The 25,959-nt window shown below is 47.9% G+C and overlaps 1 protein-coding gene across 3 annotated transcripts in view; it reads right to left on the reverse strand.

Moving 5' to 3' along the window:
• The window catches only part of DPF3 (double PHD fingers 3), a 275,967-nt gene that overhangs the window by 161,189 nt on the left and 88,819 nt on the right, over positions 1-25,959 (reverse strand). Inside the window, exon 1 of one of the 3 annotated variants that reach the window (XM_077941333.1) lies at positions 2,094-2,131. The exons of the other annotated variants lie outside the window; for them this stretch is intronic. Within the exon in view, the coding sequence (XP_077797459.1) occupies positions 2,094-2,116 (23 nt within the window). The 5' untranslated portion in view covers positions 2,117-2,131. Of the gene's footprint in view, positions 1-2,093; positions 2,132-25,959 lie in introns of those variants that run through there. 3 annotated transcript variants of the gene reach the window in all.

A 25,959-nucleotide genomic window follows, 5' to 3' on the forward strand; every position in this document is an offset into this window, starting at 1 on the left:
CACTTATTATCGTGGTGTCTTTGAGGCTGTCAGGGACCCACTCCAACTTCTGTTGCAGGACAGAAGGCCTCTGGGTCACGAAGGCTGAGCCTCAGGCATCCAGGAGAGCAGGGCAGCTGATGCATGGTGACCCCAGCAATCCACCCAAGGACTGCCCTAAGCACACAGACCACATCTGGCTTGTTTACTGTGCTCTCCCAAAGCCTAGTACATGCTGGGTCATGCCTGCCACGCTGGGTAAATGATGAATGAATGAGTGAGTGAGTGAGTGAGTGAGTGAGTGAGTGAATCTTCCTCTGATCCCCCTGCATATATGAAACAGACAGCCCTACCCCTGAACCTCAACAAAATACTCTACTTATATCCTTCCTTCCAGCTGGAATTTCTGTATTCTGTCCTTGTCCTGGCCGATCTTACCCTAGCCAAGGGCTGCCTGAAAACTTGCTTCTTCCAGGAAGGTTCATAGGTTATCTCTACCAGTAGGGTTTGCTCTCTGGCTTCTCTGAGCTACCTTACCTGTCTTACTTTATCTTCGCTGGTCTCTGCTATCTTTCTTATCTCTGCTCACTTAATTAGATTGGAAGTATCTTAAAGACAGGAACTGAGAGCTATGTGCGTGCATGCTACCCAACCATGCACAGTGCTGGGAATGTAGAAGCATGTGATAGATAGATTGCTTGACTGAACTATCATGTCATCCTCAGCAAACTAATGAAAGCTTCACAGTTGAGAGGTGCTTGGGACGTTCTACCTTTCTCCATGGGAACATGAGTTGAGCCTGAAGTTATCTGGCTACTTCTCCAGAGCCCAGGATTAGGCATCTGAAAATAGATATCCTCCAAGTTCAAATCCTATTGAGATTTTTCCCATGTCCTTAAAAAGGTCACTTCAGCTCCTGAGATTTTCATTTCTCCATATGCAAATTCATGCCACCCTGCAAGGTGCCACAGAACCGACATTCTCCTTCTCTGAACTTTACAAGAAGCTCACTGAATTCTCAATGATGCTGACATCAGACCTATGCCAGGAGAACCAGCTCCTTCTCTGCGTGGGTAGAAATGCCTTTCTTGTGCTTAGTGAGAATGCCATCACCACATTCTCCAAAAGAAAGGCTCTCAAACTTGGGATTGTGAAAGAATCGGTAAGGGGTAGGAAGCTGTGCAATTCTGATTCTAGAGGCTTGGGATGTGATCCAGACATCAGCTCCCCAGTGATCCTGAGAAATATGAGACTAGCTGATCTAAAGCTAGCTCCCCAACCTCTAAAACAAGGGCATGAACGAGAGGGGCCTTGTGTTGCTCCTCAGCCGCCATGTTTGAATGGCAGAGCTGGACGGCCCAGTTAGCCGACTTTGTTTCACTCAGCTGGTTTTGTTTCTGTGGGAAAACTTCTTTCAGGCAGCTGGCATGGATTACCCTGGCAGCACTAACCTGGAGCAGACTAATCCCACAGAAGTCCTCATTCCTAACAAAATTGCCAGAAGCCCTGGTCAAGGCAAACATATGAAGATCTGACATCCTTAGTCATTCTGTGGGTAGCTCTGATCTTCAAAACATCCCAGGAAAGGCACATTGGGGACAAAGGTATCCCTTCGGAAAGTCACGTCTGACAAACAGCTTGAATGTCCATCATGACTTCGATGTGGCTCAGTCTGATGCTCAGGCCCAGTAGACCCAATAAATCCCTTTTCCAGCATCTACCCTGGTGAAGACTTTTCAGGGACTTATTATGCAAAGCTGCCTAAGCAAGACAGAATTTATATTGAACTGGCCATGATTTCTGAGCTGCCACTGGGTGTTCTGATGACATACGCATCTCGGGGTTGAAGTCAAGGGGCTGCCAAGGACAAGAGACTGGAGGCAGGATAAAAGCAGTGTGATTCCTTCCAGTAAATAATGGTGGGATGGCAGGGGAGGAGGGACGGGGATGCTCCAGGGAGGAAGAGGACTGTAGCTTTTCTTGCACCCTAGGTTTGCCTTTCAAATGGCATCCAGACATGACCAAATAAATCTCTCCTCCGGAGGCTAAAGAATGTGTAGAATGCAACAAAAGTGAGGTGGTGGGGAAGCCTGCTTTATTAGGGTGAATCATACCTAGAAAGAAAACATGCATCCATCACAGAAATTTCATTGATTGAGAAGGTATTTTTAGTTTCCTGGTCCACAGACTGGATCCTTCCTGAAACTCTCACTATGAGCAGGGCACTTGGATGATGCCTCCTGGGTGTGATCGCCTATAGAAGCAGACTATTGATTAGAGACAATTCTTAGACAAACACATCCCCAGCCCTCATCTTTGCCACTGGAATGCAACGGGTGCTGCCCTCCCCAGTAAAGGGAATATCGGTCTGGTATTTAACATGGCCACGAAGAACATGTTCTATAGTCAATTCTCGATACAGCAGCCCAAGTGAATTTTTTTTTTTTCTTTTGAGACAAGGTTTTGCTCTGTTGCCCAGGCTGGATTGCAGTGGTGCAGTCACAGCTCACTGCAGCCTCCACCTCCCAGGCTCTAGCAATCCTCCCACCTCAGCCTCCAGAGTAGCTGGGACTACAGACACACGCCACCACACTCGGCAAATTTTTGTATTTTTTTATAGAGATGGGGTTTTGTCATGTTGCCCAGCCTGGTCTGGAACTCCAGGGCTCAAGCAGTCAGCCTGTTTCAGTCTCCCAAAGAGCTGGGATTACGGGTGTGATCCACTACACCCAGCCCCAGTGATCTGGGCGCAGTGGCTCACGCCTGTAATCCCAGCAATTTGGGAGGCTGAGGTGAGCAGATCACGAGGTCAGGAGTTCAAGACCAGCCTGGCCAACTTAGTGAAATCCTGTCTCTACTAAAAATACAAAAATTAACCAGGCGTGGTGGCGGACACCTGTAGTCCCAGCTACTTGGGAGGCTGAGGCAGGAGAATCACTTGAACCCAGAAGACAGAGGTTGCAGTGAGCCGAGACTGCAGCATTGCACGCTAGCCTGGGCGACAGAGCGAGACTCCGTCTCAAAAAAAAAAAAAAAAATGTAAATCAGACCACAACATTCTCTCCTACAAACACCTCCAATGTCTTCTCACTATACTCAGAACAAAATCCAACCTCCTTCCCATGGCTACAGGTCCCCAGGTTGGCTGGGCTCACCTTTCCTGCTTCATCCTGTCCCCTGCCTCCTTCCCTGCTAGGCTCCATCCTCACTGCACTCCTTTCTGTTCCTCTTCTATACTGAGGGTATCTCACCTCAGGACCTTTGCATATGCCGTCTCCTCTACCTGGCATGCCATGCTTCTCCCAGATCTTCTTGTGGCTGGCTGCTCCTCTGAGAAGTCTTCCTGGGTTCACCCTATCTGGAAGTAACCCACCCCACCCCAACCCTGCCCTACCCTTTGCTATCTCATATACTTTTTTTCATAACACCATATCAAGGTTTTTCTCTTTGCCTACTGATCATCTCTATACAACTGAATTGTAAGTGCCATGAGAGCAGGGTCCTTGTCTCACCAGATCCCCGGCCCCCAAGGCAAAACTTGGCATAGGAAATGCTCGACAGATATCACTGAACAGATAAATGAAAGCTCTAGGCCCACCTGCAACTGACAGCTTGGATAATACGGGAGCCTGGCCTTGTAGAGGGCTGGAAGTCAGTGCTGGCAGGAGGCCCCCAGCACAGGAAATAAGAATCGCACAGCCGCCACCGCCTCATTCCTGGCCCTCCCTGCCCAACACATCATAAATAACAGCAGGTCAGTGGCACAGTCCACAGTCCACACTCAAATCTTGCTCATGGCCACCCACATACCCCAAACCTGGAGAGAGACTGGAGCCAGGTACATAAACAATGCCATTCAAGACATCAGACACTGCTTTCTATGCCCAAAAGGGACATTCCAGGCCTGATACTGGCACCAGAAACTAGCAGTGACAGAAGATGGTCTCCAACATATCCATCCTGTGTCCTTGAAAGGGCCTCTCTCTGGAGTCACCTCTTCTGCATGGTCCTTCCCGGAGAGCTGATCCGTGTCCTCCTGCAGAGCCCCGGGCCCATGGGTGGTGCCAGGGGCAGTGGCAGGATGGGGGTGGGGAGGCCGCTTGACAGGAAATCAATGGGAACTGAAGGTCATCCGGAGGGCGCAGTCTCCCCATCATGCACCTGCTGGCATGGGATTTGTGGTCCTGACCTCGCTTGGGGGCCTCTGCCCTCCTGTCAGAGTTGGTTAAAATCAGCCTGCAGAAGCAAATGCCCTGCACACCAAATGATCTCCAGGCAGCCCTTCTAAGGGACATCCAGCCAAACAAAGAAGCACTGAGTCTCATTTCACCCGCTGCAAGGTTGAGAGTCACCCCAATCTCTCTTGGCAGCCTCCTAGGAAAATTGTCTCAGACCTGCCACTTTTGGAGGCACATACTTGTAAACAGAACAAAGGCAGACTGACCGAGAGGCTGGTTACGTCCCCAAACTTAAGTTGTCTGGTGGAGGAAGTAAAAATACACTGGGAACCAAAACGACTGAAACTGAAATCTTGAGTGCACCCTAGAAATGCCTAAATGTGCCCTCCTCACCTCTACCTCCCAGGATAACCACAAAGGATACCAAAACCTCTGTCCTGCCGGGAGGGAAATCTCATTTGCTTCTCATCCCAAAAACTATCAGGGAGCTTGGCTCAATCTAGAATCTGATTTTCCTTCCCCACTATACTTATTTTCCCAGGTTCCCCTTCTCCCTTCCTTCCCAGGCCTTTCTCCTTTACCATCTTCTTTCCCAATTCGCACCTCATCAAGAGTCACTTACACAGGCCAGGAGCAAAGTGGTCAGCCTAAGTCTCCAATTCAGAAGTTGAAAATGGGCCAGGCGCAGGGGCTCACGCCTGTAATCCTAACACTCTGGGAGGCCAAGGTGGGAGGATTGCTAGAGACCAGGAGTTCAAGACCAGCCTGGCCAACTTGGTGAAAAACCATCTCTACTAAAACTACAAAAATTAGCTGGGCATGGTAGCAGGTGCCTGTAGTTCCAGCTACTTAGGAGGCTGAGGCAGAAGAATGGCTTGAACCTCGGAGGCAGAGGTTGCAGTGAGCTGAGATCGCACCATTCGACTCCAGCCTGGGCAACAAGAGCAAAACACTGTCTCAAAAAAAAGAAAAAGAAAAAAAAAAAGTCGAAAATGAATGTGGTATAAAAATAAAGAAAAGGCCAGGCACAGCAGCTCATGCCTGTAATCCCAGCACTTTGGGAGGCCAAGGCAGAAGGATCACTTGAGGCCCAGAGTTGAATACCAGCCTGGGCAACATGGTGAGATCCCTGTCTCTACAAAAAAATAATAATAATAATAAAAAGTTTTAATGAAGAGACACCTTCAACATATTTATAGAAGGGTAACAGGATGCTGGTCATAGTAGCAATAGTGGCATAGCTAATATTTATTGAGCATTTACTATGTGTGCCAGGCACTGTTCTAAGCACTTTACAGGTATTATCCCCATACAACTTGTAATTGTATTATTTCCATACAGCTCCATGATTTTATACCCCCACACACACCCCACTTTGCAGATTGGCAAACTGAGGCACAGAAAGTCTTGAGTGATTTGCTAGGGATCTATGTGGCCTTGTTAATACATAACAGCCTTGCCAGAACCTTACTCTTGGCCACTGCACTGTCGGCCTCTTACAAGGGCGCCATTGCCCCCTCACAATGAGTTTTGCCTCCAGAACTAGAATAACCTGAACCCTTCCTTTCTTGGAGGCACTAGGTTTCTATGAGCATCGCCAACTTGCTAGCTAATCTTAGCTATTTCTTTTCTTTGTGCCTCAGTTTCCCAAACTGCCAAATAGCCCAAAATTAAACCTTTTCATCACAGAGCCACCTCTCAGTAACTCAAAAAGAGTTAATATGGGGCTTCCTGAAAAGATACCATCAGAGAAATACAGAATGTCATTATGCAGTTTAGAAACCAAATCCATCCCAAATGTGAGCAAGGGGTAATGGACTTGAAGAGGCCCTGTGGTTCTGAACATCGTCTAAGGCAGAAAAAGAGAAATGCCAGAAAGTCATAAACTAAAGGGTCAGATTAAAGAATCCCAAAATGTAAGACACTGTCTAGTCTGGTGCCTGGTTTTATTGCAAAGGAAATCAATAATCAGACCAGGTGCAGTGGCTCACGCCTGTAATCCCAACACTTTGGGAGGCCGAGGCGGGTGGATCACCTGAGGTCAGGAGTTCGAGACTAGCCTGGCCAACTTGGTGAAACTCCATTTCTACTGAAAATACAAAAAATTAGCCAGGCGTGGTGGCGCATGCCTGTGGTCCCAGCTACTCCGGAGGCTGAGGCAGGAGAATTGCTTGAACCCAGGAAGCAGAGGTTGCAGTGAGCCGAGATTGTGCCATTGCACTCCAACCTGGGCAACAGAGTGAGACTCCATCTAAGAAAAAGAAAAGAAAAAGAAAAAGAAAAAGAAAAAGAAACAGAAATCAATAACCACAGAGGTGAGGCGATGTCCACGGGACATACCGAGGCAGAGCTGGGATCAGATCCTCAGTCCAGACTCCTAGTACAGGGATTCCTCCATCGTTTATGGCAAGGGTCAACAAACGACAGCCCCTGGGCCAAACTTAGCCCAGGACTAATTTTTGCAAATAAAGTTTTATTGGAGGCCAGTCATGCCCATCCGTTTACATATTGTCTGTGGCTGCTTTTGTGCTACAATGACAGAGTTGAGTGGTTGCAACAAAAACCATGTGGCCTGCAAAGCCTAAAATATTTACCATCTGGACCTTTACAGAAAAAGTTTGCCGACTCCTGGTTTTTAACATAAGCCTTGAATAATGAAAAGCCTCCACCCTCAGAATACAAAATAATAGAATAGGAAACCTAAGAGTTACACAGCTTAAGCAGATAGTTTTACAACTATCTCAGCTTGGTAAGACCTAATAAAAACCCATAAATACAGTTAATAGTAAGGAAAACAAGTACTAGCTCACCCTACCTATTTAATAATTATTGTTAACTACAGTAAGCAAAACTCATAGCTGAAAATTTGTTTGTTTTTGTTTTTTCTAGCCTCCCTGGAAAGCCCTGTTTCATCTATGAAATGCTGTTGGCCAGTGGATGAAAGGATGCTTCTTAGAGGCGCACAGTCCTAATTTCCTCCTGTTGGGTTAAAGGCTGCCACTGAGGCAGCTGAAGACTTGAGAGCGTTGCCCTCTCTCCAGAGTGGACTCAAAGGTGATGGTGCCAAAACCCTCCTTGTGCCCCTCACTCCAAATAGAACCCTCAGGAACAGCCAGGCATGGGAGAGACTCTCTTTGTGGCTTCCTCTCCCTACTGTGCCTCCATGCTCTGCTTATGCCCCTTTCCTCCCCAGAAAGTGACCAAGATATGCGCACGGCCCACAGGAGCCCAGCCCACAGCTATGCTATCATTCTGTCATCCCATGGAATAGGGAAAAGCGGGTCTGCCCCTATTAGGCTGATGCGGGAATCAAGAGACCTGGATTCCAGATTGAAGTTGGAACTTAGTCACTTTGGGTCTTTGGCAAATCCCTCAAGCCCTCTGGGCCCAGGCCTCCCATGTGTCAAATGGAGAGATTGTCTTCACATATTCCAAATGATGGAACACGGGCAGAAACAAATTAAGGGGTGGGGCAGGCCAACCACGCGGCACCCAGGCTCCAGTCTCTAATCACACTAAGTCATTACCAGGAACGTAGTGTCACTCAGGCAGAGAACTAGTGTCACTCAGGCAGAGAGCTTTGAGAAATAGGATGCTTTCATGGAATAGTCCGGTTTGCATCAAGGTCCCACTGCGATGATTGTTACACTTTTCCCTCTCAAAAGTGCCCTTGCTTGGCTGATAAATGATAAAGTCACCCTACTAATAAGCTGTTTGTGGTGGGAGTGTGGTGAGTGAGACGCGTGACCCAAGGCATGGACAGTGATGGCAATACATGGGCTTCTAAGGAAGACAGGCTCAGTTTGGTCAAGAGGTGGGGTACAGGTCCGGGGTCAGAACTGAGTTGCTCAGGACAAGAGACGAGAGGCTGCCTCTGGTGGCCCAGCTTCTCCATTTGCCATGCACACGGCCTTTGCCTCTTCTTTTATTTGTCAAATATTTAGAGAATATTCACCAAAGCGTGAGCTCCCCAGGTGGCCCACAGGCTCCGGAGAGAAGAGAGGACTTTGGAGAGCACTGTAAGGGGAAAGAAACCTGCCAACAGGTGCCTACTAACTGCCTAGCCATGCTAAGCGCCTGAGCCCTGGGACAAGGTATGATCCCAGTCCTTCACAGTGCCTAACCCTGATGGGAATGCGCTTGGTAAATGTTCATTCCGGGCACCTGGCCCCAGTGAAGCTCAAGCCCTCCTTCTGTTCTTGGAAAATTCCTCCTCCCCACGGCAGCTGCATCTCGACGACCGATCCTGCTGGACCACAGGATGCAGGAGGACCACACTGTGCCCCGGACCTCGTCACTACAAGAGCAGGAGGTGAGCACTGAGAAAGATCCAGAAGAGTTCATGCAAGCAGAGGTTGTGGTCTGTGGGGAGGCGGGCCGGGCAGGGCAGCTGATCAGAGGAAGAAGCAACAAAGAAGGAAGGGGAAGAGGAGGAGGAGGGGGACCGCGGAGTAAGTGTGGGTGGAGGAAGAGTGCCACTGGCACATGCCCCACAGCCATCAATATCTCTTCGGAGGACAGGTTATCTGGGGAATTTATGCTCTCTAATAATTACCTTGCAGAGGGTTCCACTTATCTTACCAGAAGGATCTGCCAGTTGCCAGACACACAGGGTTCTAGTCAATTCCATCCACACTGCCCTCCCTCTCTGCCCTGCTCCCCAGCTCCCTGGCTCCTGACTTCTGACCTCTGAATTCTAACCTTTCTTTGCCTCTCCAGCCTAGGGGGAGGTTGACAGTGGAACCGTCACAACAACTTTTAACAGATGTAAAGGCCGACAAAGGGGTTGGTTGGTTGTTCCTTATCAGTAGATATGAGAGTCAACATCCCAAAATTGAGGCCAGGCCTGGGGAAGTATAGGCTGTTGCCAAAGACAGTGTGTGAAGGGCCAAGCAATGCTTTGGGGCAGACTGACATGATTATTTTTGTCTTCACCTAATGCCATCAGATCTGGTTAGGATTAATTTTATCTTCAAGTCTTCACATCCCTCCTCAAAGCCTTCCTATCCCCACTCCAGCCCTCCAATGAGGTCTCCCTCCAATAATGGCGTGGCTCCTTATTTGAAAACCATCACATGTTGCTTCGGGTTGCTGTGATTTCTTTAAACACATGTTGCAGTCTGGGTTGTGAGCTCCTGGGGAACACGGGCACTGCATCCGTACTGGATCAGGACTACCTGAGCAACAGTAACAACACCCAGGCGGCCCTGACGGTGGGAGGGCTGCCCTCCCTGCTTAGAAATAGGAATCGCATTTCATCTCCACAACAACCCTATGAGAGAGATGCTACTACTGCCCCTCATTATACAGCTGAGGACCTGGGAGCTCAGGAAGCTTCAGCCACAGGCCCACGGTCACTTGGCCAGTGGCCAAGTCAGGATTTGAACCAGGTGGTCTTGTTTCAGAGTCCGGGCTCTTAACCACTCCACACCACGCTGCCTCTGCAAGAAAGGTTTGCTGATGGATTCGGACATTCTGTGTTGTATCTATCTGCTTATTTACATCATCCTTTTCTAAAATAATATTTTTTTCGAGACATGGTCTCACTCTGTCACTCAGGAGTGCAGTGGCATGGCTCACTGCAGCCTTGATCTTCAGGGCTCAAGCAATTCACCTACCTTAGCTACCGCAGTAGCTGGGACTACAGGCACGTGCCACCACTCACAGCTAATTTTTTTTTCTTTTTTTAGGAGAGATCGTGTCTCACTTTGTTGCCCAGGCTGGTCTAGCTGCGGGTGGCTCATGCCTGTAATCCCAATGCTTTGGGAGGCCAAGGCGGGCGGACTGCTTGAGCCCAGGAGTTCAAGACCAGCCTGGACAACATAGCGAGACCTCATCTCTATTTAAAATTAATGAATTGGCCAGGCACAAAGGCTCATATCTGTAATCCTAGCACTTTGGGAGGCCTAGATGGGAGGACTGCTTGAGACCAGGAACTCGAGACCAGCCTGGTCAACAAAGCGAGATCCCATCTCTTAAAAAATAAATAAATAAAAATATAATTAATTAATGTATATGTTTATTTACTGCCTGCTTTTCTCACTAGATATAAAAGCTTCCTGGGAGAAAGACCGGTCGAGGTTGTTCACCCCTCTATCACCACTGCCTAAAGCTGGTACCTGGCATATAGTAGGCACTCTATAAATTTAATTAGTTGGATGAATGACTTGTCTGATGTCCCCACTGAGCCTTCCATAATACATGATGGCTACTTAATTGGACACTTTATTTTATGCAAACTCATCTATCTGTTCTTTATTTATTCAAACTTTACAGTGTACCAGGCACCTTGCTGAGTAGGTTAGGATTTCATTGTACCCCAATATGAGGTAGAGAATATTGTCTTTATCATTCCCATGTTACAGATGAGGAAACTGAGACTCAGAGGTTACACAGCTTGCCCAAGACCATACAGAAACAGGGTAAAACTTCACCCCCATTCTGTCAGTCCCCCCTGAGTCCATGATATTAAGCATTCTGCCTTATTGCCTCTGGCTGAGTCCCCTCAGTAACATGACTCTCTTTACTCCCGAACCTCTAAAATGCCCCCAGCCTTACTTCTCCCCTCGCCTCTGAGAACCCCATCGCCTCTTCCTCTGGCCTCTGTGTACTGGCTCTCCTCCATCAGTCCCTCCAGATTCTCTCTCTGCCACTCTTTTCCCTGCTGGGTGCTGCGGGAGTCTGTCCGGTGTGGTCAGCCTCTTGCCCGCTTCCCTCTGCTTCTGGTGGTCTGGGTCAATGGCAGGTGCCAAGAGAGGGAAGAGAGACAGGGGATTTCCTCTCCCAGCCCTTTCCTGCCGGGTCACTGTGGAGTGTCTGCATCTGCCCACTGAAGGTCACAGCTCCTGTGGGCCAGCCCTCTTCATACAGCTACCTCTGCAATCCGGCGACCTTCCCCACTCCCCTTACCTAGCCCTAGGCTGCTGCACTAGCCCCCCACGATGTGAATCCCTGCCCACAGTTTTGAACCTAGACATGTTATTAAACACTCCTCAGTTTACTTCGTGTGAAGCTGCTGCATTGCTGGAACCCTGACTCTTGGACATATGGGTGCCACATGGCTTCTGTCCCTCCCCCAGGTCCTCCACCACTGCCGCTGTCCCCTGGTCACTGCAGCTGCCTCCCCAGGCCCTTCTTTGCTGCCGGGGTTTGCTCTCTCTCTCCAAGATCTATAAATAAATGTGGATTTGCTGGCTTGAAGGTTTGCCCTGGCAGCGCCACCAGGGAGAGCAGTGCCCCAGGGAGCCCAGCAAGCCCACAGCAAGCTGTCCTCCCAAGACTAGGAGAAAGCAGAGAGCATCGGGTCCAGTGCAGGGGTCCCCTGTGGTGGGAGGTTCCTCCTGTGCAGGGTGTTAGGGGACCCCTCAGATGATGTCCTGTGCCTCAAACAAAGCCGCTATCACAGCTTCCAAATCACAATATCATTTGTTGAGCAACTACCATGTGGCAGGTTCTGGGTTGCCATTTGCATCCATTCACTCTCATGTTAAAAGATGAGAAAAACAGGTTCACAGAGGTTAAGGAATGTAACCAAAACCTTAAAACTACTAAGTGGCAGAACTGGAATGAGAGCCCAGGTCAGCCCGAATCTATAAGACCTTAATTCCCCACCAGTACATGCTGCCTCATAACCGATCCCTTCGAATGACAGGCGGAGCCACAGACTCGAACCTAGTCCAAGCAGGCAGCTCAGAGATGCCAGCCACCCATGGCTGCGAGGAGATCAGGTGGAGCAGGATGAGAGTTAGGATAAAGAACACAGAGGGCTCCGTGCTGCCTAGAGTCACTTTGTCCAAGGGGCATGGCACGGTTTGGCCATGGTGAGTGCTGAGCAGCCAGGGGGCTGGAACATGCCCCCCCCAGCCCCCCAACCCTGACCCACTGCTCCTTCCTGCAGAGCCAGCCAGGAGCCATCACTCGTCCCTGGGCACACACCAGCATTTCAACAAAACAGGCCTGCAAGCACAGACCCCTCCGAGTCAGGCCCAGGACTGTCACGAGGAAACTCTGAAGGGGAGGGACAGGGTGACACAAAGAGGGGGAAGGCCTCCTGCTGCTGGACCTGGAGCCGACTGTACTTCCCTAAGTCCTTTCTGCAGCCAAAAGGCACATTCCCTGTGAACACCACTCACAATCCAAAGGCTTTGGCTTTTTATTTTTTAGGAAGCAATGGCAAAGAAAAAAAAAAAAAGAAAAAGAAATCCACATTTCTAGTGCTGGGAGCAATTCTTGGAGGCAAACATACTCTCTCGCACACACACACCCCACAGCGCTGCCCCCACACAGCCCAAAATAGTCCACACCATGGACTCCTGGAGAACCCGGCTCAGCACAGCCTCCCGACCTTGGTCCACATGACTGCTGGCCAGCTCTCGGTCCCCAGGGTAACAAAGCACTCCAAGGACCCGCAGCAGCAGCGCCTGCTCCTACAAACAACTCCACCCCTCCCGGTGAAGTCCTGTCTCCGGTGTCCCGACAGAACCAGGTCCAGTCAGCAGAGGCCACTTCCAATGACCCAGTGTGGCCCAAATCTCCAGAGCTGACCTGAACCTCTCTCCCTCAACTCCTCCAAATCTTAGATTGCTGATGCTGCTTCTCCAGGGGAATGGCTCCCACAACATTTTATAGACTGCAAGGAAAATATCCAGAACTGAGACTGTTCTGCAAAATAATAATTAAAAAAAAACAAAACCACTGCTGAAACACAGAACTGGGTGTTATCATAAAATCTCTGCACAAATAGAATTTGAATGCTCTCACTCCAATCAAAATCCTTCTCCGTCCCTCCCTTTAAACACTGAAAGTTCAATTCCCCCTAAAGATGGGATTGCAAACGTGATTAGGTCCAATTAATTTATGGAGAAACTCAGAATGAAAGGAGAGAAATCAATAGAACTGCCTTGTTCTGATCACCACTGCAAATGAAGTAATAATTTGAGGGAGATCTGGAGAGAAAGGAAACCAAAAGTGTCACACCACAGCCGTGAGGCCATTTAATAAGGCAGCATTGCCCCATGCGGACTGGCCGGGTGAAGAAGACCACTCAAGCTGACAAGACGCTCCTGGGGACAGAGGGAGGGGAGAGACGGCTGAGGTCACTTGCTTTCTCTTCATCGTACAGCATGGGGCTCATTGGTGGTAAATTCTCCTCTTTCTCACAAAAGCAAGACATAAAAGAAAGTAAAAGGCAAAAAAACATCCACACAAGCTGCCAGTTTATTAAGGCCACTGGTAATCTCCAGGCAGGCCAAGGCCACATGGGCTCCCCCTGCAGCTTCACACTAAGTTTATCTCCATCCTCACGCTCTACCTCCATCTCTCTTCCATATCCAGGAAGGAAGAAAGGAAATTAACAAGCCAGCATCCAACATCCATCCTGAATCACCAGCTGGGCCATGTAAAGCATCCAAAGATGGGGTGGGGAAGCCCCAGGGGAGAGAGAGACATTGACAGATCACCGTCCCCACCTCTCACTTGCCTGCAGCTCCCTTGCATAGAGGATGCTGGCAAATTCAACGAGAATTTCGCTGGACCTGCCCAGCAGTCCAGATGTGGGAGCCTAATAACAAATAACACCGCCAGCTCCATATGATCCATGCACCTGCAAGAGAAAATGCCTTGCTGGCCAGCTGGGTTCTCTGGCCACCATCCAGCCCACCTTGCTGCCTCGGGATAGGGGTTTGTGAAGCTGCTCCTGGCCTATCCAAATGGCCAGTAAACATTAACATTCATCCAGTCAGGCAACATCCACAGAGTGCCTATTCCATGCCATGCTGCCCCATGTGGGTGGCAGCAAAGCATTTCAGTGAAAGGCTGGGGCACTGGCATTAGGACACCAGGTTTGAGGCCCAGCTCCTTGCTTACTTGCTGTCTGAGCTGTTGAACTCTGTGAGTTTCACTATCCTCATCTGCAAAATGGGTATGATAATAGGACCCTTCTCATGGACTCACTGACAAGAACAAATGAGATGATCTCACTGTGGGTGATCAGTAAATATTAGCGAATATTACCACAATGTGGGGTCCTACCCTCCACTCGCTGCCACCACCAGTGGCAGAAAAAGCCAGCTCATGAGTTAACTCCCAGGCAGTATTATCCACTCCAGAGGACTCTCTGTCCACGCAGATGAGCCGAAGCAGAAAGCATTAAAAAATAAAATAGCTCAATGCCATTGCTACAGATTGCCTCACCACCACCATCTCACCAGTCAGCTTCTAGCTAGTGGGGTCAGTAGTCAGAAGCACAGCCAAGAGTGTGGGGATGATTCCGTGAAAAACCATCCCCAGCAGCAGAAGCCTAGCTCACAGCACACATCCTCCCAGAAGTGGGTCGAGGGCATACATTGCCTTTGTTTAAAGGGCACCAGGTCACAAAGGAGGAGGAGTCTTAGCAGCCTGGAACTTTGGGATATTCCATAGGACAGGTAGAAAAGTGCCGTGTTGGTTTTCTATTGCTACTGAGACAAATTACTATAAACTTCATAGTTGATGAAAACACAAATGTATGATTTTACGGCTCTAGAGGTCAGAAATCCAAAATGAGTCCTAAGGCTAAAAATCCAGGCATCAGCAGGGCTATATTCCTTTTGGAAGCTCTAAGGGAGCAGCTTCTTCCTTGGCTTTTCCAGTTCCCAGCAGCTGCTTACACTTCATGGTGTGGCCCCTTCCTCCCGTATGTCACTTCTACCTCCACTTCCATCGTCACATCTCTGGCTCTGACTCTGACCCTCCTGTCTCCCTCTTACAAGGACCCTTGTGATTACACTGGACTCGCCCACATAAGCCAGGACAATCTCCTCATCTCAAAGTCCTTAACTTAATCACACCTGCAAAATCCCTCATACCATCTAAGGTAACATATTCACAGGTTCCAAGGATTAGGATGTGGACATCTTTGGAGGTTGGGTCACGCTTCTGTCTACCAAAGGTGGCTCTGCTGCTGCTGCAAGGTACACTTGAATACTGTCAAAGCAATGGTGAGGAACTGAAAGAAACACAGTTATGTCCCAAGCCCAGGAATATTGAAGCAGTTCTCTTTTTGACCAAAAAAAAAAAAAAAGTATAAAACATATGGTGCATAAGAGCATAGGATTTGGAGCCACATAGCTCTGGGTTCAAATCTAAGTTTCACCACCAGTCCCAGCTGAAGCTATTCAAGACCAGAAGCTCATCTGTGTGAACTTCCATTTTCCCAACTAGACGCACTAACATTGTAGGGTTCATGTATCCTAAGGAATAAAGAATAAATGCACACAGAATCTTTCACGCCATGTCTGGCGCACGGTGAATGATTAGTAAATGGCAACTAAGAAATTGCTCGGTACTGTTATTCTATTATTTTGGTTCTATCAGATCCAGTCACTAAATAAACCGGCTTGACATGAAGTACTTGGCTATCAGCAAATACTACCAGGCCCTGTCAAGTCCCAGGAATCAGAGGGGCTGTTTGGCCAGTGCAGACTGACCCTTTCATGCTGAGGTCAGGGAGCCCCAGCAGAGACACCCAAAGATCTAGAGATATGATCAAAATTTCCCTGTCAGGATGTGGTCCAGAATCATGGATCTCAGTTTACTTTCCGCAGAAAGAAAAAGAAAAGATGAGGCCCACACACTCCTGTTTTCCACAAACTCAGGCTCCATTCCCTTGTAAGTCTTTCCCTTATAAACAATTGCACTTTATTTTTAATTGTGTTGTGATCAATTTGAGCTACAGCTTGCAGTCAACAATTTCTATCACAAACCTTTCTGCCTTCCAATTCTGTGTATGTGCACACTGAGGCAAGGACCAAAGGAACGAGGATTTTATCTTACATGAATCATTTGATTCCATTATTGAAATATCTCAGGTGAAGTTAAAATATATACACACTGGGTCTACATTAGAATATATTAGACTTGAATGTGATCTGCTAATTAGCTGGGTGACTTTAGGAAAGTATGTAACTTATCTGAGCATCCCTTTCCCCATCTACAAAAGGAGACAGAGGCCAGGTGCAGTGACTCACACCTGTAATCCCAGGAGGTTGAGGCAGGCAGATCACTTGAGCTCAGGTGTTTGAGACCAGCCTGGGCAACATGGCAGAACCCCACCTCTACCAAAAACACAAAAAATTAGGCAGGCATGGCGGCAGGGGCCTGTGGTCCCAGCTAGCTACTTAGGAGGCTGAGTTGGGAGGATAGCTTGAGCCCAGGAGGTGGAGGTTACAGTGAGCCAAGATCATGCCACTGCACTCCAGCCTGGGTGACAGAGTGAGATTTATTTATAAATAAATAAACAAATAAATGGAGACAGGAAAATCTGCCTCTTAAGACTATAGCATAGGTTAAATATCATGTAAACCTTTGGCATGTTGGATTTCTAGAGCATGTACTATGTCTCAGACACTACAATAAACATTGCATGTGCATTAATTCATTTAATCCTAATAACAGCTCTATGAGTTGCTGTTTCTTATTCCTATTTTCCTAGAAAGTAGACCTCTTGGAGCCAGGGATAGTTTTTTCATCTTCAGCTCCCAACTCAAATACCCCGTGAGTGGTAAATGCAAGCTACAACTATCATTGCCGATACAAAGAATTGAGAGGTCAGTTAAGTCTGGAATCACCACAGAAGATTTTATAAAGATGGACCCCAAGAGGTAGGGAGGTTTAGAGAAAAGGAGGGAGGTTTAGAGAAAAGGAGGAAGGAGAGTGGGCAGGTCTTCCCAATGGGGTAAGGTGAGGCATGAGGAAGTGACAAGAAAAGTCAAGCCCGTAAGAAGACAGGACGAAGCATCACACCTGGATAGAAGACTAAGTAAAACTACCTTCCTGCGTCTACTAGGATACACTCATTGACTTGCTTTGGCCAACAGAATACAGTGGAAGTTAGATTACACCAGTACCAAGCTCAGGCCTCAAGAGACCTTGTAAACTTCCTTTCTGCTCTCCGGGAACCCTGCCTAGTTGCTTAGCATATGAATACACTTGGGCTAGCCTGCTGGGGAATGAGCAGACACAGGACAGAAACAAGCTATCCTAGATGAAGCTATTCATCTAGGACAAGCGGACCGCAGACACATAGGTTAACCAAGCCCAAATCAGAAGAACCAGCTAGCTGAGCCCAAATCGAATTGCCAACCCACGGAATAGTAAGCAAAATAAATGGTTGCTATTTGAAGCCATTAAGCTTTACAGTGTTTTGGTAAGCTGCAAAACTAACAGAGGCAGGAGTGAATGTCTCTTTCATCTTTATATCTTCAACAGCCAATAAAAGTCCTGGCACATAACAGTTACACAGTAAATGCTTCATGAATAAAGTATTGAACCGATAAATCAATAAAACTGTGAATAAATAAATGTCATATGCTGGAAAACTGAAATCATGTAAGATCACATAATTCTATTGAAATACTTCAGCTTAAAGAATATTTTTAAATGGGGTTACCTAATTTTAAAATCCATTTTCTTTTTTCTTCCTAGCCAACACTCTTTTTCACCAAGTTTAGTCAAATAGAAAAGAAAGTTTTACATGAACATATAATGTAGGATGCAGTGATTGAAAACTAGACTGGTTGCTTAGAGATCTGGGTTCTAGATTCACAATAACTGGGAGATCTTGCTAATTCTCTTAATTACCATTTCTACATCTATAAAATAGATATTAAAAAATTACCCTTCCCTGACAACCTCACAGGGTTGTTGTAGCAAATAAGATAGCATGGGAAGGCTCTGAGCACTTTTTACCACCAATGATTCTGCTTCCAGCCAGGCTCAATGGCTTATGCCTATAATCCCAGCACTTTGGGAGGCTGAGGTGGGCAGATCACCTGAGGTCAGGAGTTCAAGACCAGCCTGACTAAAATGGTGAAACCCTGTCTCTACCAAAAATACAAAATTAGTTGGGTGTGGTGGCAGGCACCTGTAATCCCCAGCTACTCGGGAGGCTGCGGCAGGAGAATTGCTTGAACCCGGGAGGTAGAGGTTGCAGTGAGCCAGGATCGCACCACGGCACTCCAACCTGGGAAGACAGAGCTAGCCTTTGTCTCAAAAAAAAAAAAAAAAAAAAAAGATTCTACTTCCTCTATAAGCAGAGCTTTACTTTTTGATGGTTTCTAGTGTTTTTATAATATATCCTCTTACGAGCCCCCATTTATCCTTTTGCTGTCTTCCTTTTAATATTCTGTATCCCAGTAGCCATATTTTCTACATACATACATACATGTATGAAACCAAGGTAGGAGATGGTTAAAATTATCCTTGATAGTGGAGAAAACTATTGCTCAATCCAAAGAGAGCTGGTATTTCTGGCACTGAGGATTACATGTGACCAAGGTCAGACCTGATACCTGCAAGATTTATCCTCTAGCTCCAGAGTTCCCATGGAGAACTCTGGGTCCCTAGGTGGCTGCAGCAGGGGCTGCCAGCTGCTGAGGATGCAGCCGGATCCCTTTCCCTTTCCAGAGACTTCTGCCCAATGTGGGAAGTCAGAAGCTCCACACTCCAAGTATGACTCTTCTACAACCTCAGTTCCTGCCTTGGGCCAAGTCTTGAGATCACTGTAGCTGAGCTCCGAGCCCAGGTCTGGTACTGCTAAATGGAAAATCCTTCGTCTTGGCAACTCCTTCCACAACGGCAGAACCAGGTTGGAAGCTCACTGGGTGCTCCAGGCATATCAGGGCCTGCTTGGGCTACTGCCCTCTCCTAAAACTCTGGAAACCTTTTGAAGTCATGGTTCTAGAGTAAACATCAGGTGTCCTCATACCCAAGCATCTCAGGAGTGTGCAGGAAGCAGCAGAAGGTAGCCTGTGTCCCGAGGCAGTGCGCTCTCCCCATCCCGCGGATGATGGGGCTGGACAGAAGATATCAGGGAAAGCAACTCAAACCACCGAGCAGGTAGGGCTGAATGGATGGGTAACACTGGCTGTGCTCAAGGCTCTGGGTCTTCCTTGACAGCGCAATAGCTCCATCCTTCCATCAACACATCCTCCCTGTGGTGGACATAGGTTGTCTGCCTGCCCAGATACCATTCTACCTCCTTCTAGTAACAATACCTCCATTTTCTACCTCTCTCTCACTATCAGTTGTGTAAAATCAACTGTACTCCACCCTCCAACTTCAGAACCAGACTTGTGACTAGGCCTGGCCAATAAGAAAACCGCCATGTTCCAGCCGGTCATGGTGACTCACACCTGTAATCCCAGCACCTTGGGAGACTGAGGAAGGAGGATCATTTGAGGCCAGGAGTTCAAGACCAGCCTGGGCAACATAGTGAGATCTTGTCTCTACAAAAATATGCCAGGCATGGTGATGCACACCTGTAGTCCCAGCTACTCTAGAGGCTGAGGTAAGAGGATCGCTTGAGCCCAGGAGGTCAAGGCTGCAGTGAGCCATGATCGTACCACTGCATTCCAACCTGGGCAACAGAGCAAGATAGATAGATAGATAGATAGATAGATAGATAGATAGATAGATAGACAGACAGACAGACAGATATATGACAGACAGAGAGAGAGACCCACATCCCTTAGTGATCAGTTCAAGAGTGGTCAGTTCAAGGGTGAACATGTGGTCTGAGGCAGGCAAATTAGAGTCAATCCTGGAACTCCTAGGGGAAAGAGGCACTTTCTTTCTCTTAGTATGGAAAGGCAGATAACAATATATACCTAAAGCTGCTGGGAGCCACCCATCAAGCAGGCCTGTCTACAAAGGATGCCAATGTAAGGAAAAGTGGAGTTGAGAGATGAAGGAGAGAAGGAGGGAGTCAAGAGGACCTTGCTGAGCCCCTAGACCGAGTCACGAGTGAAGCAGATACACTCACGAGCTGTTAGTTACATGAGCCCACACATTCCTCTGTGTGCTTAAGCATTATGAGTGGAGTTTCTTGCCATTTGCAACCTTAAAAAGCCCTGCCTGATGCACATCCCACCATTTGATGTTACCAACAGACTCTAATCAGGCAGAGGAAGAGCCCAGGGGCCCCATCCAAATACCTCTAGGCTGCTTGAACTCAAATGCTTTTGAAATAAGAATGGTTCACTGTGGCTGTCAGATGCCACACATCAAACCTGAGAGGAAATTCTAGCCAGGGAATGCTACAGATGGCAGTTCAGTGAGCTGCTCTCTGCAGCTCACCACGGTCCCCACCACTCCCTATTGTCTTTACCGAGCCCATTTCCTCATTTACTTTACCTGCCTGGTCCCTTTAAATACATAAGTTTACCATCCTTTATTGGATGGATAAATGGATAAATGGATGGATGGATGGATGGATGGATGGATGGATGGATGGATGGATGGATGAATGGATGCATGGATGGATGGATGCATGCATGCATGCATGGATGGATGCATAGATGCATGCACAGATGGGTACATGCACACATGGATGAATGGATGCATGCATGCATGGACAGATGGATGGATGGATGGTTGCATGGATGGATGGATACATGGATGGATGTATGGATGCATGCATGCATGCATGAATGGATGGATGGATGCATGAATGGATGAGGCATGCATGAATGAATGCATGGATGGATGCATGGATGCACGGATGGATGCATGGATGCATGGATGGATGCATGGATGGACAGATGAATGGATGGATGCATGGGTGGACGCTTGGGTAGAAGCATGGGTGGATGCATGGGTGGATGGATGGATGCATGGGTGGATGGATGGATGCAAGGATGGATGGATGAATGGATTGATGGATGGATAGTTGCATGGGTAGATGCATGGATGGATGCATGGGTGGACACATGGGTAGACGCATGGGTGGAGGCATGGATGGATGCATGGGTGGGTGGATGGATGCATGGATGGATAGGCAGACAAGCAAGCAGTTATGTAGTTGCAAGTTGAACCTACACACAAATAGGCATGATACAACTAAAGAATTAAAATTGCAGGCCACTGCAGTCAGGGGGCCATTTGATAATATAGGAAAGGAGATAACTATAGACTTACTTCTGTATGGTTTTGGGTGTCTGGAATAATGGGAGATGACTCTCTGGGTAGCACTCACCCCATAGTTGCTCTCCTCCCTCTCAAGACACAGTGGTTGCCATGACCTTACCAATAGTGCAGCACAAAGAGAAGCCAGTCTTGGCATTCACAGGTAGCTGTGAAAAGCTGGCCCTAAAAGGCAGTCTCACTCAATCCCCAGCATCTACTTGGATCTGGGCAGGGAGCCACAGAAACAGAAGAAGCTACAGAGGATGCAGGCACTGGGTTTTGGTGTCTGGACAGGGAAGAATTGCAGGCCAACATCCACAAATGTATCCATGAGGCTCTGGTCTTGAAACAAGGATGTGAGGACCCCAGGATGGCTGGTGAGGGACACTAAGTGGCTCAAAGAACTGAGAAAAAAATAAAAACATAGCAGCAATAGAGACCAGAGTCCGAATCAGGACAAGGACTGTCCCTCAGCCACCTGGCTGAAGGCATCACCATGACCTCAAGGAGGTAACTGATGATTCATACAGAACCACACTGTGAACCCTTCACCATGGTTTATATGCTCACAGTTCAGGCAATTGCTTAGAAAACTACATATCTTTCACGCCCCTATGAATCACATTCCTCCTTTTGTTTTCTTTGTGAAGTCATCACAAATTTCTGAGTGGAAGAGTTCTTCCAGGGACTGCCACGGAGTGACACTGTAGCCGGGTGGGTTCAGCTCTCATTTTACTCAGGATATGGGTATCCAGTGGGGACAGATCAGGAAAATAGCCTCATACTAAATGGTGCCTGGACAACGCCCACACACACTTGGATATGCCGCCCTGAACACAAGGCACAAGACACAACACAGGAGGACCTCTCATCTCACGTCTCTCACAGCCAGGGACTGAAGGTGTAGGACAGTACGAGAAAATAGAGTTTCGCACACAACACCCCAAGGACATCAAAGAAGGGTAGCTGCCAAGAGGTAGGAAGAACTAGATTCTTAGGGACTTATCCTTAGGGATTGATATCGCCCCTGCCAGGCATTCACCTTTGGGGTGACTCAGAGTCAAGAAAACAAAGGCATGGCATGAGCCATGGAAAACAAATTCCTGCTGAGTAGCAAAGAGAGTGGCACCAACAAGTGGCACCATGTGAATGAGGAGAGCAAGCAAATGCTCTCACAGGGACAGCGGGGTGTGCAGGGCCATCACAGCTACCCCTACCCCCACCACCTGAACACCACGAGACAAATGGGACTTCTAGCTTCTGCCCTCAACATGCTTGTATTTGAGAGGCCACAGGACCAGTGAGTGCAGAGTCATGGTGAACTGTACACAACCTGGAGTCAGAAGACCCATGTTCTCGCCCTGCTCTGTTGCCTTGGGGGCCCTGAAGCCCATCACTAAGTGTTCTGGGCTCCAGTTCGCTCATCTGTCGAGAGAGAACCCTTCACACAGCTACTAAGTTCTGTGAGTCCCCGTCTCTCAGACTGGCTAATCTCCAAGGGCCTGCCAGGTCCCACACGCATGCTCTTGAGAGTCACGTAGATATCAAAGCTCAAAATTAGCTCTTGGGAGTGGGAGCAAAGCTTCTGAGCCCCCAGCCCCTCCTGTGAGCACATACCTCAAGGCACATGCCCCCAACAGCCCAAAACTGACACATTTCTGATAGTTCCCGAGTACATGGATTTCCAGCCCTGGAAATGTTTGTTTTAACTTACCAGGAGAAAAGAATTTGGATTCTTTTTAAAATATATACAAAGGGAATACATTTGTATATTTTCAGATACAAACTGGATGGGAAGCAAGGCTAAAGACTGTTCTTTTCCCTTAGCTCATGTGAGTGCTACTCCTCACAGTGAATTCTCCAAAGACCACAGATGGCAGAGATCTTTGATCTCCCTTCCCGCCTGTCTCGATGTGATAGCCTGGACATGGGCAGTTATCACACCACCCTTCAGGACCTCAGCACTTCAATGACCACATCCTGCCATCATCACCCCCATGGAGGTCCAGGACCCCTGCCCCACTGCCTACCTCTCCACCTGTGCCCACCTCTCCACCTGCCCACCCCTTGTCACATTGACAGATAAAATACAGGACTCCCAGTTAAATGCAAGAGTCAGATGGAGAACAAATAATATTTTAGTATAACATGTGCCTTCCTAGGCAGCACAACTGAAGCAGGCCCCTTCCAAGGATAGAAAAGTCCTCCTCTCTTCCTAAGTTTGTGCCCATAGAATCTCATCCCAGTGGGCTTTCTGTCCCCCGGCTTCAAATGAAATCTGCCACTGCCTCTCTCTCAGGGTGAGGTGTGAAGACCCTGGCTTCCAAGACCAATAGGCATGTAAGTAGTCATCGCATTCAGACGCCAATGGTTCTTAGTCAAAAAAGCTGCTTATGGCTGGAGTCAAAAACAAGTCTAAGCATGACTACCAGCCCCAATGCAGATGGGTCTGGGGAGAGGGAGAAATGAGAAACAGATATTACCACAAAACACTCCAAGGGAAATCTCACTACTAAAAAAGAGGTTGTTGCTTGGTGATGGCTGGCATTGCGCCACGAAAACCTAGTTCTGATTTTTAGATACAAGAGATAAGCCCAGCGTGTCACCCAGCCTGGATCCCATAGAGGTCCCGTGGACCAAACAGTACCTGAAGACATTTGACCTGCCTACATGGGCAACTGGAGTGGAAGATCTCCAAGGGTAGGAATGCTGTCTTTTGTTTTCCTCATCTCTATGGACTAGTCCATCTAGTCCAGACCTAGTCTCAGAGTGAGCATCCGATGATCTTACAAAGAGTGAATGAATGAGTGAATGAATGAATGAATGCCTACATTCTCCAATATGTCCCAGAAAGTGTCAAGAGTTTTGTATCACAAAAGGCTCTGAACAATTCAAATAAGAAACACAAACATGTCCAGTGAAAGGGCTGGGCCTGGATGGCCTGTGAGGTCATTGGCAATGTGGTGAGCCCTTGAACCTATCATACATAGGCAAATAACTTCACTGAAAGAATTTTAAACACTACCTCCAACACCCTAGCTCAACATCTATGGTTAAAGCCACCGGGCCCAGTCATGGTAATAACCCCAGAAAGGAAGGGTGCAGAGACGACAAGAAACAAGAACTTGAAGAGGACAATGAGGAACAAACGACTGGGAAAATAGGGGATGAGTGGGTAGGAATCCAAAGAACGGAACAGGAAAAAATAATTCAAGATCCAGCATCGCTGTCCAGGACATACACATGCACACACACGCAGACAAAGATTCCCCCCTTCCAGATCCACACTGCGTGCCTCCCGCCAGCCCCATCCCATCATCCTGTGACAGTGCTTCTTTGTGGAATAGAACAATAGGTACATTATGCCAACCTATAATTATCCTAGGAGAAGCGATAGCAAAGTCAAGGCATTATATGAACACTGGAATACTGGATACCACCCCACCAGGAGCAAACAACAACAAAAACAGCAACGATCCACAAAATCGCTAATGTAGATAAAGACCGAAAGCTGCCTGAGCCAGTGCCCTTTCGCATTCATATGAGGGTGGGATTTTTTTCTTTTCACATGATTATTTAAGCACAAGGCCTTCTTTCATGGAATTGATAGAGTATTGGGGGAAGGGGCTGAGAGGTTGGGTTTGTTTTGGCTTTTGTTTTTGTTTTTCCCAATAAGGAGGCAGAAAGTAGAGGAGGTCGTGGGCATGAGAAAGGGTATGACACATAGGGAAGCCCTCAAAGGTAGTTGAATCCGATGCTACTGAGTGATATAATTCCATTAATAGAGATTCCTTCTCACTACTCCAGTATTACTTTCCAGGGATGTTGGTATAAAATAGGCAGAATCCTGGGACGTGTCATGGAAGACAGAGACAAGAAATCAGAATATCTGGATTCTTATATCACAGCCACTAACTAGCTGTTTCCTTGATTTATTCAAGAGGTATGTGTTCCCTATCTGCCACATGCTAGGCATCAAGCTAGCAACAGAAGGAAAAAACAAAGCAGTAGTCACTTTCCTCTTGGAGTTTCAGCTTCCCCCGGTATAAAATGAGGGAGTCCCACAGCCCTGGACACACACACACACACACACACACACACACTTCTAAATACAAGGTGCAGCCCCAGCCTCCCACGGGACCTGCCTATACAGGCCATGACTGAAGAAGGGGGAAATCTGCGGCTTCTAAAACTGTATGGAAGGCTGGGCACAGTGGCTCACACCTATCACACCTATAATGCCAGCACTTTGGGAGGGTGAGGTGGGTGGATCACCTGAGGTCAGGAGTTCGAGACCAGCCTGACCAACATGGAGAAACCCTGTCTCTACTAAAAATACAAAATTAGTCAGGTGTGGTGGCAGGCACCTGTAATCCTGGCTACTCAGGAGGATGAGGCAGGAGAATCACTTGAACCCGGGAGGCAGAGGTTCCGGTGAGCCGAGGCCATGCCATTGCACTCCAGCCTGGGCAACAAGAGCGAAATTCTATATCCAAAAAAACAAACAAACAAACAAAACTGCATGGAAGCCCAAACCCCCAGGGCAAATGGAACAGTCACAGCATGCCATGCACACACAGGGTCAGAGCAATAATATGGCCAGGCATCGTGGCTCACACCTGTAATCCCAGCACTTTGGGAGGCCGAGGTGGAGAGATCACTTGAGGTCAGGAGTTCGAGACCAGCCTGGCCAACACAATGAAACCCATCTCTACTAAAAATACAAAAATTAGTTGGACATTGTGGTGGGCGCCTGTAATCCCAGCTACTCGGGAGGCTGAGATAAGAGAATCACTTGAACCTGGGAGGCAGAGGTTGCAGTGAGTTAAGATCTTGCCACTGCTCTCCAGCCTGGGCGACA

Source organism: Macaca mulatta, chromosome 7 (assembly GCF_049350105.2).
Source record: "Macaca mulatta isolate MMU2019108-1 chromosome 7, T2T-MMU8v2.0, whole genome shotgun sequence".
NCBI classification, from domain to species: Eukaryota; Metazoa; Chordata; class Mammalia; order Primates; family Cercopithecidae; genus Macaca; species Macaca mulatta.